This window comes from Lachancea lanzarotensis, scaffold LALA0S03 (genome assembly GCF_000938715.1).
Source record: "Lachancea lanzarotensis genome assembly LALA0, scaffold LALA0S03, whole genome shotgun sequence".
Lineage (NCBI taxonomy): Eukaryota > Fungi > Ascomycota > Saccharomycetes > Saccharomycetales > Saccharomycetaceae > Lachancea > Lachancea lanzarotensis.
This window is the reverse complement of record NW_019212881.1, coordinates 509936-527297: the sequence shown is the minus strand read 5'-3', so window position 1 is coordinate 527297 and position 17362 is coordinate 509936. Positions and strand designations below refer to the sequence as shown.

Genomic DNA, 17362 nt, shown 5'->3' with positions numbered 1-17362 from the left:
CAAACGAGTTTTTCGCTGACTTAAAGAAATTCACTTTTAAAGGCTGTCTACCGGAACCAAGGAAAGACCTAGCCAGTCTTATTTCGATAAGGATGTAGTGCTGTTCCTCGAGTAAACCTCGTTGCCGTCCTAGACCTGGTCAAATTTTTCAATTTACTCTCGACTCGAGCGCTAGTCATTTCGTCAATGGTGATTCATTTTCACCTACCACCAGATTCCTCTAGCTTGGATGGTTTCTGGGCTCTAAGAGATGGTAATAGAGCTTGTGCATGCAGTTGAGTGCATGTCTTGGGTTATTAGTGTCCTTTCCGTAGAAATAGCTTCTGAAAAGATCCCGCTTTTTCGTCGATTAGCGAAAACTCTTGGGATGGGCGCACGGATGATAGGGTAGGCAAATGTGATTGGGGTTGGATGGGAGAATGCTTAGCGTCTCTTCGAATTCGATTTGTTTGCAATAGGGGTGACAACAAAAACCTCACCATTGAACCCGAAAATTTTGATGTGCGCCTATACTTTTAGATTCAACTCACAGGAATGATTGCCCGCTCGTAGCGGTATGAGCATCCATTGTTTTGGAAAGTCACAATTAAATTCGTAATCCCAATTTTCCTCTAATTTCCACATATTTCTCTTATTTAAGATCACACCCGCTTGCTGTTGTAGTCGTACGGCGAAACCACCAGACCTTTGTTTTTGCGAGCACCGCGAAACACAGTCTCTAAGATGTCCACCATTTCCTGTTTGTCGTCCACCACAAAGTTCATCTTGTTGTTATTCCCTGTGCCAAAATCGCACATCATATGCTTATTATTATAGAAAAACATTACCGTCATGGGATCATACAGCTCGTACATGTCGTTAAAATCCTTCACTTCTTCAATGTCACACAAGTAGATCACCGCAAACCTTCTTACCTTTTCGGCGATCGAAAATAAAACCTCATCCATCAACATGCAGTCTTTATCCCAATCTCTTCCAAATCGCACCACAACGAGCCGTTCTTGCTCCGTGACAATGGCTTGATCTACATGCCAGCCAGAATGTAAATGTGGCAAGAAAACGCTACCCATAACGCTTATCTTAGGCCAGCAAATACCTAAATTTTCTTAAAATGTTGGCTGTGCTTTATTGACATATTTTTCAACTTATACAATATTCTTGCATAATATATACCTATATGTCAAACCTGCTATTTACATGCGAACGAGAAGAGTAAAAAGGCTTGTTGGCAACTTATTCTATCACTTCTTATCCCTCTTCTTGGTAGCGAGTTTACCACCGCTTTGAACTTGTTGGGCGTTGTCGTTCAGTAGAGACATGTAATCGTCCATACCGAATTCGTCGTCCTCATCTTGATCTTTCGTTTTCGTTTCCATGTCTGTTTCTGCTTTCTCAGGTTTCCTAGCCTCAGCAGCCGGCTGCTGAGAGGACGGGCTTTCAAAACTGAAGACCTGGTCATATTTCTGTTTGAACTTATCGAGTCTTCCACCAGCATTGGCATCCACCACGACTAGATCGTCTCTGCTCTCATTCCACAACGGATTATTTCTTTGATCTTGAATCAAACGAATCTGAGACTTGGGAAATTGAGACCTTCTTGTGATGACACTGCCATCGCTTAGCTCGACTTGCACGTCGAATTTGTGATAAATAGCGGGTCTGGCTTTCCCTAGTTTGATTTTTTTCAACGGTCTCTTGGGAATCGAGATTTGAACCGCTCCGTGGTATGCACCGGAAGCGAATCTCTTGCTTATCAGAGATTTGAGCATCGTTGACTCGTGAAGTTGAGAAACAGACCGAAAACTGGTAGGAATCTACTCAATTGGATACCATTCAAGAGTTGATGATGCCTAGTCCATCATTATTAGAAGATGGAATTTCAGAAAATTTTAAGATCATCTTGAACGCATGTGACGTCGAGGTTGAGATGACAGAGAAATAAAACAGGACCACTGCGAGGCCACAACCAACTGCGTATTCTTCATTGAAATGGACTCATCCACGTACCAGCTTGAGAGTCACAATTCTGATTCCAAGACAAATCCATCAAGGTTTCTTGCAAGGTTGGCAGCCGCTTCAGGATCTCTTTGGCTGATTTGAGCTATTATTTCCTTGAACGTAGCAGTAGTGACATCAAAATCTGGATTTAGTGAGTCGGTATCGGGTCCAAGGCGGGCAGAATCTGAATTCTGAGGAGCTTCCGATTCGAAATCGCCAAATTCCGCATCTTCGTCTTCTTCATCTTCTTCCTCCTGTTCCAAGACCGCGTCATCCAGTTCCCCGGCTTCGACGCCATTATCTTCGTCCTCGTCTTCCTGGTTTTCTTGGTCCTTGGGCACCTTTCCGTCATTTCCTTCAGACGTGCTACTAGAATTTGTCATTTCAACGTCGCCATCCGCGTCAGGACTCTTTCCCTTATTATGCATCATAGACTCTTTCGTGTAAAGCATGTTTCTGAAGAATTTGAGCTTGTATTCGTTGAAGATCGCGTTTCCTTGGACAAGACAGCCCAGTTCATACTTGACAATCTTTCTTATTTTAGTCAAATCTAGTTCCTGGAGCCATCCAGTCAATTCTGTTGGTTTATCCAGATATGTCGCATCGGCTACAACTGCTGCTATATTTGGTTCCTGTAAGAGAAGGTCAATTTGAAGCATGAGATACCATGGCACATACGTGCCATCAAAGTAGAATCGAGAGTCGATTCCTCCCACTTTATTGCTCCTGTAGTATTTCGATGGCGGCTCCGGAATATTTTTGGCAGCCAACGGCGACTTTTGAAGCCTGCCCTCCACTTTGAAATACTCTGTTTGAAATATAGCATACTCGGGAGAGCTGCGTGGGTCAATACCAAATCTAATGTAAGTATTTCTCCAGGGTCCCTTCGTGAACCGATAGGATACTAAGGATAGGGCAATTTTTAGTGTTCCATGAAGGTCCTGTGGTATCAATCCATCGATGTGGCGTTTCACCCATATGGGTCTCCTTGTAAAAGCTTCTTGTAGGATAGCTATGCATTTTTCTAACTTCTCGTAGAATTTCGAGTCCTTTTTACTCCCAGGGTATACGCCTGTTACTTTGGCTTTTTGGTAGTCCTCTTGTAAAGACGGATGTGCAGTCGTGGGAATTTCGGCATTTTCGCCAAAGCTGTGCACAAGTTGTTGATAGTTCTTAAGGTAGGTGCCCCTAACGGTCGACTCTCCGCTTGACGATTTTGTAGCATACGGATTGCCTCGAAATTTGTAAACGAACGGGATATTAACCATGGAAAGTCTTGGGGGTGGTGGCAGCTGGAAATCTGTGCTTGGGATTTGAGAACTCCGGTTCACCATTAGATTGTTAATGTTTTCGAAAGGCCTAGGGTCCTGATCTGGGATACTGTTCACGTACTGTTGAATGCTGTCCCAGTCCCTGGAAGCTATACTTTCGTTGAATTCACAAGCTGAAGGTACATTATCGAGTCTGACCTGGAAATCTGACATTTCGCGAAATCTGATGGTGTTATTTATGATCCCAACAGGAACAACTTTCTGCCTATTTGACGGTACTGAGGCAAGGGCTTTGCGAATATCACCACCACAGGCTTTAAGTGTACCTCTAGGGAGTGAAGCTTTCATTACAATAGACTCATCACGCTGTGGAACAAGCCTACCAACAATTGGATGCTCGTTGAAAAACGTATTTGGCCCGTCTCTTTTCGCTTCGTGGTTCAGAAACAGCTCTAAACCATCGTGTGTGTCTTTATGAGCGTTCAAGGCCTTCTTCACTTTTGTAAGTCCACCACACATCTCGATTGCCCTGACCACACTTTCTTGCGACCCTGACACCCTTAATGGTAGCTCCACGCTAGGTATTCTTGGAATATCCAACGTGTATTCTTTGGCCAAAACACCAGAAGCTTTCGTTGGGGCAGAAATTTCTCTGGTGAGATCCAATGCCATTGATTCGCCCATGTTCGAAACAAGGAATCTCAATTGTTGTTCTCCTTGGTGTTGAATGGTATCCAAAGATGATGCTAAAGGTTTACTTTTAGTAGTGTATCTATACACTGTAGTGTATGGTTTTTTATCCTGTTGTACGTACTACAGAGAGATGATAAAGTACCGAGTTCCCGACACTGGCAGTCGATAGTCTGGCTATGTCTCTGAGTTCTCCTATACTTCATGCAATTAAACCCTTCTCCCGTTCCAAGCGGGTTTTCATTTTGTTGTACCACTCGGCGAGCGATTCTCCCGGTCGATTGAGAACAACGATTATAATGGTCATGTTATCGAATCCCACGCCGGTGTTGCTGTCTGCAGAGTTTATACCGTGATCCAGCAGTTTGGTAACGATGTCATCGAGCTTTTGTCCAAGTGCCAGATGATACTTAATGAATTGAGTGAGATTCTTGTTACTGTAAAGGTCCCAAATACCATCACACGCCAAAATTAGGAACTCATCGCGGTCGTAGCTTATACGATGGGGCAAAACGTCTGGTTCTGCAGTGACCTGTGATTCTTGAGCTGGTGCCACGTACTTCTGACCACCAGATAACCCAAAAGCATTATTCTTATACGACACACTTGTCTTGAACTGAAAGTCGCCAAAAGCCCGGCTGAGTGCAAGCACCCCGCCAACTCTACCCAGAGATACAGTGCCACCGTCGTCGTTTATTCTAACTAATTCTCCGATGTGCTGCGGCTTGTGGTCGAAAGAGAAATTCTTGACACCTCCACCTTTGGTTGAAAGCACGCATCGCGAATCACCCGTATTGGCAACATAAAGCATCTCCCCGTTGATAAGTAAGGCAACGATGGCCGTTGTACCGCAAGATTCCTTGGCAAAATGACAATATAGCTCACGATCTTGCAACAAAAAGGCATCTTTGAGGATTTGGGAAATGAGGCCCTCGCTAGTATGGAACGAGCGTGTGAACTTTCTGTCTGATTTGGGCGTGACGTTACGTGCTCCATATTCGTGCGTTTCAAATGCAAATTTAATCCACTTTCTGATGCCTTCTTCCCTGTCCTCTTCGGAGCTTACAAATTCCGAGCATTCACCACCACCATGTCCGTCAAAAACTCCGAAAATTGAAATTTGCAGCTTTTCTTCAATGTCTTCGAATGGATTGTAGAATCCAACGCTCAAAACGCTTTCACAATTGGCCACTAGATGTGCATCTTCCTGTGTCAGCCGGTATCCCTGCATCGACCCAACACAGTTGAAAAACTGCGGATGGCTTCCCTTCTCGTGGCTCAAATTCGGTCTGGAACGATGCACTAGGCGGTGTTTTTGTAGTTCGTTTGGAAAGTTCTCGTATTCATTGTAGATAATCGTCTTTTCCGTCAATGGATGTGACAGGAGTTGTCCCATGCTCAGTTTGCCCTAAAATGACAGTATTTCGACCCTAGAAAAAGGTGTTCAGCTTATTTGATTCACTGATTAGCTTTCAGTACCGCATGAAACACTGTCAAGACTTCCTGTTGGGCCAGAAAACGCTACAAAGAGGACTGATGTTGCAATCCCCTTCTTTAGGTTCACTTAAATCTTAAAATTTGATAAATATCACTACAATTTATACAAGGCATCGATTAACGTTTAAGAATGGTAAACTTGAAGCAATATAAAAGCTGAACTAGTTCAGTTGACTCTTCGAACCTCGTCATGGCCGAATTAGAAAGTATCATATACGTAAAATCATGGTCTTGCTGAAAGTGAGGAAGGATATATATCTGTGAATATATCTAACAATGCGTATGGATTACTGCTCTCTCACGGGAAGTCACACGCACGAGCGAATGACCGCTACTGGTGGTTTTCTGTGGTATTTTCGCTGCCAGCTGGTTTTATCCTGTAAAGCTCGTTGACAAAATTCTCACCCCAAAACGCAGAAGTGTACTTTGAGATGTACTTGTAGAGTTTTTCCCAGTTGGCATCTTTCTTTTCAACTGGTAGGGTCAATGACTCCTGAATGGACTCGGCAAGCTCGTCCGTGTTCCAGGGGTTTACAATTAGAGCGCCGTTTAGAGATTGGGCTGCGCCTGTAAACTCACTTAAAATCAAAGAACCTTTTTTCTCTTCCTGACACGCAATGTACTCGTAGCACACCAAATTCATACCATCGCGAGTAGACGACACGAGACACACGTCACTTACTGCATATAGGGAGATCAGTTCTTGGAAAGGAATGCTTCTGTGCATGAAATGGATTGGGACAAATTCCACCGTGCCGAACTGACCGTTGATCCTGCCCACAAGCTCGTTTACCACAGACCTCAGATATTGATACTCTTCAACATCTCCACGACTGGGCACTGCAACTTGCACCAACACAACTTTTCCGATCCACTCCGGGTGCTCGTTCAAAAACACTTCCATAGCGTGCAGCTTTTGAGGCACACCCTTAATGTAATCCAGTCTGTCGACACCCACGATAATCTTAACGTCTTTGAAGGTCTGTTTGAGCTTGGTGATTCTGTCTATCACGCTCTCCTCTTTGAGACCATCCGTGAAAGTGTCCACGTCGATTCCGATCGGAAACGCACCAACATTGACAAATCTGCCGTCGTATTCAACACCGTTAGGCAATGTGTTCACATCCAAAACTCTTTGCACAGAGCTGAGAAAATGCCGGGCGTAATCGTAGGTGTGGAACCCGACCAAGTCGCAGCTCAGCACCCCTCTCAAGATTTCTTGTCTCACAGGCAAGATCCTGTAAATTTCTGACGAAGGAAACGGCGTGTGCAAAAACCACCCGAGTTTAACGTTCTGCAGATTCTTGGCCTTCATACCTGACCTTAGCAACTCAGGCAAAAGCATCAAATGGTAGTCGTGAACCCAAACAATGTCATTGTCGGCAACATTTTTTTCGATTTCTTTGGCAAACGCTAGGTTCGCTTCGTTGTACGCCAGCCATGCATTTTCATCGAAATTGATCTCACCGGGGTGGTAGTGGAACAAGGGCCACAAAATCGAGTTGCTGAACCCGTTGTAGTGCAATTCCGCGATCTCGTCGCTTAGAAAGATCGGGATCGCATTGAACTTCTCCAGTAAGTCTTTTTTCACCGTTTCCTTTTCCTCATCTGGGATCTCCAAACCGGGCCAACCGTACCACTGGAAAGTCGTGGCCTTCTTCAAACCCTGCAATGCAGTCACTAGTCCCCCGGAAGACATAGAATATTCATATTCACCCGTCAAGTTGTTCTTTTTGATTGTCACTGGAAGTCTGTTCGAAACGACAATTACATTTCCAGGGTGATCTTTGATGTCTGCAACATCATCCGTTCCAGATTTCAAAGTGCTTTTAAGCTTGTCAACTACTGATTCTGCCATCGCTATGGGTGAGTTGCTCACAAACGTCTTGCTAGGTGATCTGGTCTGTCCAACTGAAAAAGGAGTGGTTGGTAGCACACAAGGCTAGAAAACCCCTTTCTTGTTTCGGTATGTAACGCGCGCGGAGGAGGTCCGCTTGTACGATTATGGTCACGTGATCAATATAATACAGCTGACAGAATGGTACGAAGTGATATTTGTTTATGGCATTAAAAAAATGTGTCACTGCTACATGGGAACTAGTTGTGACAACAGATTTGAGATCATGCGTTAGCTATGTGTTTTGTTACTGTTGCGCTTATATGTTGTTTTGTCTATCCTGAGAATATTTTGTTAATCTGAGTTTTTAATTTTATTGTTGTTGAAGCAATTGATGCTTTTTGGGAACAGTGGAAGAAGATGTTTCTTAGACAATTATCTAAACTTCCGAGGTGCTGAAAGACTGGGGTGTCTTGAAAAGACCAAAGATATATTGTTTGTATGGTATTTCGAGGGTCTCATAGCTGAGAAACATCAATATCACTTTTGGCCCTGCCGACACCCAGTAATTGAATGTGTCTCTGTTATATAGCCTAGACAAAAACTAAATACAGCACAGACAGAGAAACAAAAAGCGTCGGAGGGAACACCAGAAAACAGCAAACATTTCGGAACCAAGGCTTTTTTCGCTTGAAATTGGTAAATGGCCCAGATAAATTGAAAATGGAAGGGTATCGATTGTTCGGTTTTTTTTTAAAAATATCGTTGGTGGAAAAGGAAAAGAGACAAGAAAAAAAGGGTAGAATATCAAATGTTGAAGAGCCCAATCAACACCACCCTCATGAACGAGAACACACGCTCAGCATACGACTGTGGATTTTCGTGTCGTCGAAACTTATTCAAAAGCCCGAGAGTCACGTGACTCCCGCCTCATCTTGAAATTTGCCAGGTCGAATCCAATAGTACTCATCCTCAAACTCGAATTTAACCTCGCAACAACACAACCAAGGCTCTAACGGTCTCCAAAATCCACCCGGTATTCCTTTGCATGCTGGCAAACTGTTAGGTTTACCAGCTATGGAATATAATGACCCCATACTAAGTCATTTCCATGCTGAAAACCCGGTAAGTAAAGAACAATTATCAGAGCTTGTCGAGCAGCAAAAACGTAGAGCTGGTTCGTCTTCTTCCCAGCGGGGTTCAACACATGGAGAGCAAAGTCTGCGGCGGTGTGAATCCGCTTTGTCTATTTTCACCGATCTTATCAAGCTCCAATTTCTAGTACACAAATCATGGGATCTGCAGGCACTTTCCAAGAGCGTTCTACTGAGATTTGGGATCCAAACCGGCTCAATTCCAACCCAGGATCCTAAAATGGACCACGCGGAGACTTTTTATCGAGAATTGGCCCTCAAAACCATCACACGCTGCGGGAAACTGTCGGAAGCTATCGAAAAGCTTTCGTCAGACTCTCAACGTATTCGCGAATATCTCGATGCTCAGACTTCAAATGACCCCACCGCTTGTCTGGAAGACTGTACTTGTTTACTGCTAGAAATTTGGTTTCTGTGCGGCAAAAACATGCGGTCACTCAAGAGAAATATAGCGGAACTGTTCATCAGAGCAAAACTCTTACTCATAGATTGCGAGCTAGAAGTAATGAAGTCTTTGGCTAGCGAAGATGGATACGGTACTCTACAAGAGACTGTTGTATCTTACAGATCGTTTATCAAAGTGCTTCTACAACAAGTACAGGACGCAGCTGTCAGTAATGACCAAACATCTTTTGAAGAATGTCTGCAAGTTTTTCTAGATGTCGAATCCATGTTCAACGCCATGAATTTCAGCTACTTGCTTTACGAAACACAGCAAGTGGACCCAGAGACTCAATTGACTTCAGTTTCAAGATCCAATATCGTTCAGGAGGCAGCCGAACTGCGAGACATGTCCCAGTTCGCGGATGATGGTGCCAACTCTGTTTCACCCGATGAAGAAGATAATGAATTTGCAGATCTTCTTCCTCGATCTACAAACCGTTCACCGGACCGCAGAATGTCTGAAACTTCTAACTTATCAGTCTCCCTCATGATGGAAAAAACGTCTTTGAAAAGAGAACTACCGAAACTTCTGCAGGCTTTCAATGATGCAAAGAGATTAGAGCAAGAACTGGAAAATGCACGAGCCGCTAAAAATGGGCATTCAGAAGTTACTTCGTCGACCTCTTCGTTGAACGCTAACACTGCATCACCACCCTCGTCTGTGTGGTCCCCTTCATCGAGTCTGTTGATGGGATCAGCTTCAAAGCTGAGTCACGATTTGAATAATTCCATCTTTTCAACTAGTAGCAATGCAGAATCAGAAGATGATGCGAAAGCTACCGACGGCTTGTTGCAGAGAAAAAAAACCCCGTCTACAACTTTCCTCCCCGCCGAAGGCTTTACAAATTCATTCCACAGAGACAACCAAAGCATGTGGCCTTCGGTACAGCAACACCCGTCTTCTCTCCGACACAGTCGTGCTACTCAGGGTTTCAGTAGCAATGTTCTGAACAACCTATACGGTTTGAGTGGTAAACATCCGCCAGGTGGTTCGAATTAGCATAGGCATTCAAATATTAAAAGTTGGTAATATTCTAGGCATTCAATTCTTATATGGTAGTAATATCTTCAGTCACACGCAAGAGAGGGAGCCGGATAGGCTAATGTGAGTTCGCGATTTTTGCAAAGTTTTATGAGATTTTGATTTTATGTACTGTATACTTGATTAATGTCTTTGCAGATTAAAAAAGATTCCGATCAGATCAAAGAGTCTTCCTGAGGCTTTTTGTCTGGATCTTCCTCTTCTTCTTCCTCTTCTTCTTCATCTCTAGATCTGTCATAAAATTCGTCTAAAATTTTTGGAGAGATTCTGTTCAACATTTCCTTTGGATAAATTCTTAGCAAAGACCAGGCTTGATCCAAACTATCGATGATTGTTCTGTTATCGTAAGCACCCTGCGCAATGAAAGTTTTCTCGAATTTTTCCAAAAATTCTAAAGACAATTTGTCTTCGATCGACAAAGCTTCCTCACCAACGACAGCCTTCATGGCTGCAGCATCTCTACCAATAGCGTATTTTGCGTAGAGTTGGTTAGAAACATCACCGTGGTCCTTCCTTGTCATACCTTCACCGATGGCAGATTTCATTAATCTGGAAAGGGATGGTAGAACATTGATGGGAGGATAGATACCCTTGTTGTGCAACTGACGGTCAACAGAAATTTGGCCCTCCGTGATATAACCAGTCAAATCGGGAATTGGATGTGTGATATCATCGTTAGGCATGGTCAAGATTGGAATTTGAGTGATGGAACCGTTACGGCCCTCGACTCTACCTGCTCTTTCGTAAATTGTGGACAAATCGGTGTACATGTAACCGGGATAACCTCTTCTACCTGGCACTTCTTCTCTGGCGGCAGAAACTTCTCTCAAAGCGTCGGCATACGACGACATATCGGTCAAAATGGTCAAAACGTGACGCTCGGTCTGGTAAGCCAAATATTCAGCAGTAGTTAAGGCCAATCTAGGAGTGATAATTCTTTCAATGGTTGGATCATTGGCCAAGTTCAAGAATAAAGAAGTTCTCTCAAGAGATCCATTTTCTTCGAAATCCTGTTTGAAGAATCTAGCGGTTTCCAAGTTAACACCCATGGCAGCAAAAACAATGGAAAAGTTATCTTCGTGACCATCGTGAACATCCTTAGTGGGTCTAACAAGACCGGCTTGTCTACAAATCTGAGCGGCGATTTCGTTATGGGGGAGACCGGATGCCGAAAAGATGGGAATCTTCTGACCACGTGCGATAGAGTTCATGGTATCGATGGCAGAAACACCAGTCGAGATCATTTCCTCAGGGTAAATACGGGCGTAAGGATTGATGGGCGACCCATTGATATCCAAGTAGTCCTCAGCAAAAACTTTCGGACCGTTGTCGATAGGTCTTCCGGATCCATCAAAGATACGACCTAAAGTGTCCTCAGAAACGGGAATACGCAAGTTTTCTCCGGTGAATTCAACAGTGGTCTTCTTCACATCGATACCCGAAGTACCTTCAAAGACTTGAACGATGGCTCTGTCGCCTCTGACTTCCAAGACCTGACCTTGTCTCAACGAGCCATCTGGAAGCGTCAAGTTGACAATTTCGTTGTAACGGGGAAACTTCACCTTTTCAAGAATTACCAGTGGACCATTGACACCGCCCACGGTGTTGTAATTCAGTCTAGGCTTGATGTTGAAACCTTGGCTCACTGCCTTTTTGTTCAAGTCGTAAAGTGCCTTGTCGGAGAGCATTTTGAATAATTACTCAGATTTTAGTGTAGAAAGAGTAGTACTTTAACAGAGAATTCGTGTGGGATAAGCCGCAGGAAACGTTTGCAAAGCTTTTTCGGATGAATTGTGCCCAGTTGGAAACTTTTACAGCTCGAAACCTATAAAAAGGGTTGCTGTATATTAAAGCGAAGCTAAAGCGACCAATTCTTGACCAAAATCCACCAAAATTTGAGCACGAACTAAAGAAAAGCGATGGCTCGATAGTTTGACACGCGCAACAGTGTATAAAAAGTCGTCTATAACCAGATTGGTGTTCTTTTAAAGGGGTAGTTGTCGACAGTTCGGTGGTCAAATTGATGTCGTATTTAATATAGATTAGAGGGATGAAAATTTTGGGAGGAGGGTAACGTCTCATGACGGTAAGTGAATACAGTGACGACAGCGACAGCGAAAGAGTATAAAAGAAGAGTGGTTGACGGCAGGGCACAGGAAAGATCCTAGCTCAGGTAGAGCCCCCTTTTCAAATTAAAGTATTTGAATAGAGTTCGGCATAATTTCTCCCGAAACGCCGGGTACGGTTTTGAACGTAGGACAACGGCATCAAATTAGAGATGTAAAAGATCTTGGACCAAATCTACTGGAATCGGGAGCTTTAAAACAAAGGACGAGAAACACTTTCCATGCTACTTTTCCAAGGATTTTATTCTGTTCTTAAGGGAGACATTTGAAATCAAAATTCCTAGAATTTAGGTGCGAATAAGAACTGTGAGGGACAATTCTTCAATTGAGCGTTGCAGTTGTGGTGCTATTGTGAGACGTTTTTTAAGCGTGCGTCTCAGTCGTGCTGCCATTGTGTGTGTGTTCGTTCCAGTCTTTGATTTTCTCTTCTATCCCACAAGAAACCATTTGTCGTCCACAGACTGTTCCAGAACGCTCAGTTCCGAAGATCCTTGTAGCAGCGTTTGCAACTCGGAATGACAAACCTCATAGTTAATAACAGTCTCGGCTTTGCTCTTGATATCCGTTTCAACATCCTTGTTCATAACCATAAAGTAAAATAACTTGTCAACGTCGTAGTTTCTCAGCAGACTTCGCAGCAACGCTCTTCTGTCGCTGCAATCGCGGGGGACGAGTTCCAAGTTCCGCAACAACACCAAGATGGTCAACACGATTCCAGTAAGGCTGGTGAGAACATCAGTTCCAGGCTCTTTCAAAGGAAGTTCCAGCAGAAGTACTTTGCCCGCCAGAACTAGAAATTCCCACATGCTTCGCAACGAACATTCTATGACATTTTGAGGCAGACGATACAAATGCTGGATGTTTATCACGGGCTGGAAACTAATCGTGTATGGAAACTCTGGATGTTCCCTTTGGCGTACGAGAAAAAGACGTACCAACTCTTGAAATTTGAGAGCTTTCGAGTTGGCTAACACTTTCTGCAATTGAAGTAGATCCGGTTTGAGTGCGTCGAATTGTGACTTCTGAGTACCACTGTGTTCCTGTAATTGCCGAGGCTCGTTAATTTTAGTGGCGTTATCTCTATCAATCTGTTCCCGTAATTGCTTCGCTCGATGAGCCTTTACCTCAACGGAATCGCGAACTTGTTCCAATTTGTGCCGATACTTGTTGGTTTTTCTTTTCAAATAAGCCGTTTTCAGCATTGCCAGGTTGCGTCCCAAAACATCTTGGGGCTCTTTGCTTTCATCCATGGCGCTTTGGAGAATATCGTCTACTTGGGATCTCAATTCATTATTGAAGGCGCGTATTTGATAAAGTTCTATCTTATGCTTCAAAATCAAGTGTGGGCTTGTGTTGATGCAGTGGCGGCAGTACAGTTCCTTGACTTGCTCGTGGCAAACGTAGCATTTCCCTAAGACCATCGTAATGTGCAATGACTTCAGCTTTGTTTCCCCGCCTTTAAATGGTCCATAGCTTGTGAGAACACAAATACAGAGACGGACAAATTAAAATTCTCTATTGTGCACACTCTCTGGGCCTCAAAAGACCTCGGTCGACCTACCAAGTAAAGCGTTTCGACGTTATCGTAGCTGACCTTTTACTCCTAGGGTGAGATTATCGATGATTATGAATGTTGACGGATTAGTACAAAGTGATGATGAGCGGCGACACAGCGACAAGCATAGGAAAGCAGTTCATATCAATGCCCAAGCATAATTACTGAATAACTAGTGCAGGCTCGCTTGTTTCTATCCTCCTGACTCTTTCTCATTAGAGAGGCTAAACTCCGAGTCTAACTTTCTCAACTGAAAAACAATACGAGATGGTTTTTAAGAGAATATTTCCACTGCGGATGAGTGTGCCCAAACTGCTTCATCCTGTATCCTCGGGATTACAGTAGTGTCATCGCAGGCAGTTGTGTCGTTTCAACAACCAATTGTTATGTATCGGATGACGCATTGGATAAAAGTGATCAAACATATATTCATTATACACGTAAATTAATGTGTCATTTGAATTCATAGAAGGAAGCTTAGTACAATAATTCAGAACTTACTGCCGTATCAAAATGAAAACTCACATCAAAGCTATCATAACCTTTACAATTTTGCCGTTGAGGACTGGGCTATTGTGCATAAATTCCGCTGTACGCACGGTAAAGTAGGGGAGATCAATTGAAGCACCTTTCACGAGTTTAATGACATATCCAAAATTAGCGTTCATTGAGAACTAGGTTATAAGTATGGCACATTAGCATATCAAGAAGAAAGAAGACGTTCAGCGAGCAATATCATGATAGTTTCCTTTGATTTGGACTCTTTTTGACAAAAGCCGACCACGTGATTTCTCGGGCATCTGCGCGGTCTTCACAACGTACAAAGTTACAATATAATAAAATCACCTCGTCATGAGCTCATCGCATCTCATCGTATCCCATCCCAGCAAGATCCATCAACTCAAGGCTGCTTGCCAGTGCTTATAATCACCTTCTAGAACACCATTCACATCTCAACAGGGTGCTGAGATCGTCAACAATGGATAGTCTTAGACAAGAGCCCATCCGAGTGGCCGTGCTAGGAAGAACTGGCACCGGCAAATCATCGTTGGTATCGAAAATGACAGTTGGAATTTCACATGAAGTACATTATCCCACAAGAAAACAGAGCAATTGGCTCTTTGCATTCCAACCTCACGAAGATTTGACACGAACTCTCATGGATGAACGACCTCATCGCCGAAGATTGGCCCAATGCGGGAAAGCCGATCGGTCGTTCTTCAAGACACCTCAAGTAACACCGTTGGTTCTGCTTTCACCAGTGGTGTTTCAAGCTTTTCTTAACGAATGGAAAGAGACGAAGACTCTTGCAAACAGCAATACGTCCCGATCGGATAACCAATGGACTAATCCCAAAAACGAGGTTTATCACTATGAAGAAAACTCCCGGAATAACGACGACCACATCGGCCAATCGAGGACATTGTTGACTAATTCTGATGCGAATATTCTCAAGACTCAGCTGTCGAGTGAAAGTAATATTTCACCCTCCTCCGGTGGCTCGTGTCTCCCTCAGGACTACAATCCACCTTATTTCGCCGCTTTGCCCATTGACGTCGTAGACACTCCAGGGTTTAAGCCAGATATGTTTGTTCCTTTTCTTGAAGTCTCACTGTTCCGTAACTTGGGCAATGACGTTTTGAGAGGGCTCGCCAATGAACCGCGGAAACCCACATCTACAAACAGTCTTTTGGTCGCATCTGGCGCCTCAGAGCTCAATGGGCGCATTGATGGCTACATATTCGCTTATAGTGCAGTACCGGAGTTTGGTCGTGGTGCTGGCCCACCTGGTTATGAAGACAGCATCCAAAAAGACGACCTTTCGGCACCATCAGAAGCTTCTCGCAAATCATCGTGCTCTTCAATATCTCCAGTATCAAGCACGTCAAGCGCAGTTGAAAAGGAGTGCGATGGTGGCTTATCTCTTTTAACCACAATACGAAACTGCATGCTCGATGCGTGGAGTGAGTACCGTGATTACCAGCGAAGATGGTCAGAGGGTAAAGAAGGCGACGTCTATTCTCTGGTGTACAATTTCAAGCAAATGTGGAAATCCCAAAAGCAGAGGAATGAAAAGCTTCAATACTTGCGTTCCTTTCAGAATAAACCGAACGCTCTAGATTGGGATCCAACATCTCCAGATTCCCCACCGCCCTGCATCATTATATGCACACATGTAGACGATCCACTAGCCAGCCCTGTACTAATTGAACGCGGTAAAGAATTGGCCATGGAATGGCGATGCGGATTCGTGGGTGTGGACACGATGGACGATTGTAATGTTGAGCTAGCCTTTGGAATGCTTCTTAGAGAGACTGTTGAGAGAAGGAAGAACGATAAGGCTGCTTCAAAGCATAGGAACAAGATGGGAAAGTAGTTCAAATATATTGTTTGCATGCATGGCCTGGCGCCGTATAAATATATGAGTATATCACAACTCAAAACTTTGCATAGCTATAGAGCCGTCTTCATAACCCGTGAAAGTCCAGTTTCTTGCAGCTGCTTGGGATACCCGCTTCCAGTAGCCCGAGCTCAGTGATCTGTTTGGGGAAACGCAATGTGAACCTAGACAAACGATACTACTGGCTTTGACCCATATTTTGGCCCTCTTGTCTGCAGAGAAACTTCCCACATTAGAAGCTTCCACCACAAGGTTGCTTCGTAGTTTAGAGCCAATTACACGGGAGTCCTGTTCATTTGCGACCACGGTTTGTCCCTTCCAGTTCAGTGCCACCAACGAGTTCTTCAAACTCTCTAAATGTGCTATTTCAGTAGTTCCAAGCTCAATAGTAGAATTGTTCAGCGAGAAGAACTGGCTATATGTTACACCATTAGATTGTACGTTCGAACTCTCACTGTTTGGTTTGTAGTCGTGGTCAACCTTGTGTTTTCCCACAAACTTGGTTGTAGACGAACTGTAGACGCTCCGACCGTCGCTGCTACCGCAGAGCGACAAAACCGGTTCAGGGTAGTGCACAGAGGAAGCATGAACGATCGCCAACAGTGGTTTTGATGCTGCAGGCTCGATGAATCGAAGGCCGACAACGAATCCGCTTTCATAACCAACATACACCACTCCATCAACGTTTAGAAACGACATAATAAGGCCAGTTTTCTCCAAAGACGCTTTCCGGTCCCAATTGGTCGCCCCGATCAGGATGCTATAGAGGTCAATAGCTCTGAACTGACGTTTGAGCGACCGTATGTCTTTTACGTTGAAAGTGTAGACATCGAAACTCTCAGATTCTTGCGTATTGCAGCACCATAGTCTGTAGAGACCATTTGACAGCGATTGTAAAGCCACGTTAGCGAAGTTCAAAGTGTTCACCGGTATACAGTACACTTCTTCGAGACCACATTTTTTTTTGTACTCCGTGGTTGAAGTACTACTTTCGCTCTTGATGGTCAGTTCAGCATCGCATTCATCAAGCATACGATAGAAGCGAAGATAATGGTCCTTGGACAAAACCGTAACGTAGTTATCGATACTATCAATGTGAATGATCTGAGCTTTTGAATCCAACGTATAGTTTGTAATAGGTCGACGAGTGATGAGGTCCCACACCAGTAGTAATCCACTGCGATCTCCCGATATCAGTAAGGGAAATGGCTCTTGACCAACAATTTTCAAAGCAGTGACTTCGTGCTCATGTTTCCTCAGGGTATAAGCCAGCTGGTGGCCATTCGACATGCTTTGAGGAGTCCTAGTTTGCTTCTTAAGACAACAATTGAATAAGCAGTTACATTT

The 17362-nt window shown here is 43.9% G+C and overlaps 10 protein-coding genes across 10 annotated transcripts; 2 read left to right on the top strand and 8 right to left on the bottom strand.

Annotated features, from left to right (window-relative positions):
* Positions 1-641: 641 nt before the first annotated feature.
* DIB1 (LALA0S03e05842g1_1) lies at positions 642-1070 on the bottom strand (the record flags this gene model as incomplete). The annotated part of the gene is made up of 1 exon (XM_022773319.1): positions 642-1070. The coding sequence occupies one exon, from the start codon at positions 1068-1070 to the stop codon at positions 642-644; it is 429 nt and encodes a 142-aa protein (XP_022627805.1).
* Positions 1071-1241: 171 nt separating this feature from the next.
* MRPL36 (LALA0S03e05820g1_1) lies at positions 1242-1769 on the bottom strand (the record flags this gene model as incomplete). Its single annotated transcript, XM_022773318.1, has 1 exon — positions 1242-1769. The coding sequence occupies one exon, from the start codon at positions 1767-1769 to the stop codon at positions 1242-1244; it is 528 nt and encodes a 175-aa protein (XP_022627804.1).
* Positions 1770-2018: 249 nt separating this feature from the next.
* Positions 2019-3953, bottom strand: TFC1 (LALA0S03e05798g1_1; the record flags this gene model as incomplete). The annotated part of the gene is made up of 1 exon (XM_022773317.1): positions 2019-3953. One exon carries the CDS (start codon positions 3951-3953, stop codon positions 2019-2021), a length of 1935 nt encoding a protein of 644 aa, XP_022627803.1.
* A 208-nt stretch (positions 3954-4161) lies between these two features.
* On the bottom strand, positions 4162-5355 carry PTC4 (LALA0S03e05776g1_1; the record flags this gene model as incomplete). The annotated part of the gene is made up of 1 exon (XM_022773316.1): positions 4162-5355. One exon carries the CDS (start codon positions 5353-5355, stop codon positions 4162-4164), a length of 1194 nt encoding a protein of 397 aa, XP_022627802.1.
* A 432-nt stretch (positions 5356-5787) lies between these two features.
* Positions 5788-7314, bottom strand: TPS1 (LALA0S03e05754g1_1; the record flags this gene model as incomplete). The annotated part of the gene is made up of 1 exon (XM_022773315.1): positions 5788-7314. One exon carries the CDS (start codon positions 7312-7314, stop codon positions 5788-5790), a length of 1527 nt encoding a protein of 508 aa, XP_022627801.1.
* Positions 7315-8370: 1056 nt separating this feature from the next.
* On the top strand, positions 8371-9891 carry MDM36 (LALA0S03e05732g1_1; the record flags this gene model as incomplete). The annotated part of the gene is made up of 1 exon (XM_022773314.1): positions 8371-9891. One exon carries the CDS (start codon positions 8371-8373, stop codon positions 9889-9891), a length of 1521 nt encoding a protein of 506 aa, XP_022627800.1.
* A 197-nt stretch (positions 9892-10088) lies between these two features.
* Positions 10089-11621, bottom strand: VMA2 (LALA0S03e05710g1_1; the record flags this gene model as incomplete). The annotated part of the gene is made up of 1 exon (XM_022773313.1): positions 10089-11621. The coding sequence occupies one exon, from the start codon at positions 11619-11621 to the stop codon at positions 10089-10091; it is 1533 nt and encodes a 510-aa protein (XP_022627799.1).
* An 866-nt stretch (positions 11622-12487) lies between these two features.
* ATG14 (LALA0S03e05688g1_1) lies at positions 12488-13480 on the bottom strand (the record flags this gene model as incomplete). The annotated part of the gene is made up of 1 exon (XM_022773312.1): positions 12488-13480. One exon carries the CDS (start codon positions 13478-13480, stop codon positions 12488-12490), a length of 993 nt encoding a protein of 330 aa, XP_022627798.1.
* Positions 13481-14593: 1113 nt separating this feature from the next.
* On the top strand, positions 14594-15991 carry LALA0_S03e05666g (LALA0S03e05666g1_1; the record flags this gene model as incomplete). Its single annotated transcript, XM_022773311.1, has 1 exon — positions 14594-15991. The coding sequence occupies one exon, from the start codon at positions 14594-14596 to the stop codon at positions 15989-15991; it is 1398 nt and encodes a 465-aa protein (XP_022627797.1).
* A 54-nt stretch (positions 15992-16045) lies between these two features.
* Positions 16046-17305, bottom strand: ASA1 (LALA0S03e05644g1_1; the record flags this gene model as incomplete). The annotated part of the gene is made up of 1 exon (XM_022773309.1): positions 16046-17305. One exon carries the CDS (start codon positions 17303-17305, stop codon positions 16046-16048), a length of 1260 nt encoding a protein of 419 aa, XP_022627796.1.
* Positions 17306-17362: the final 57 nt, after the last annotated feature.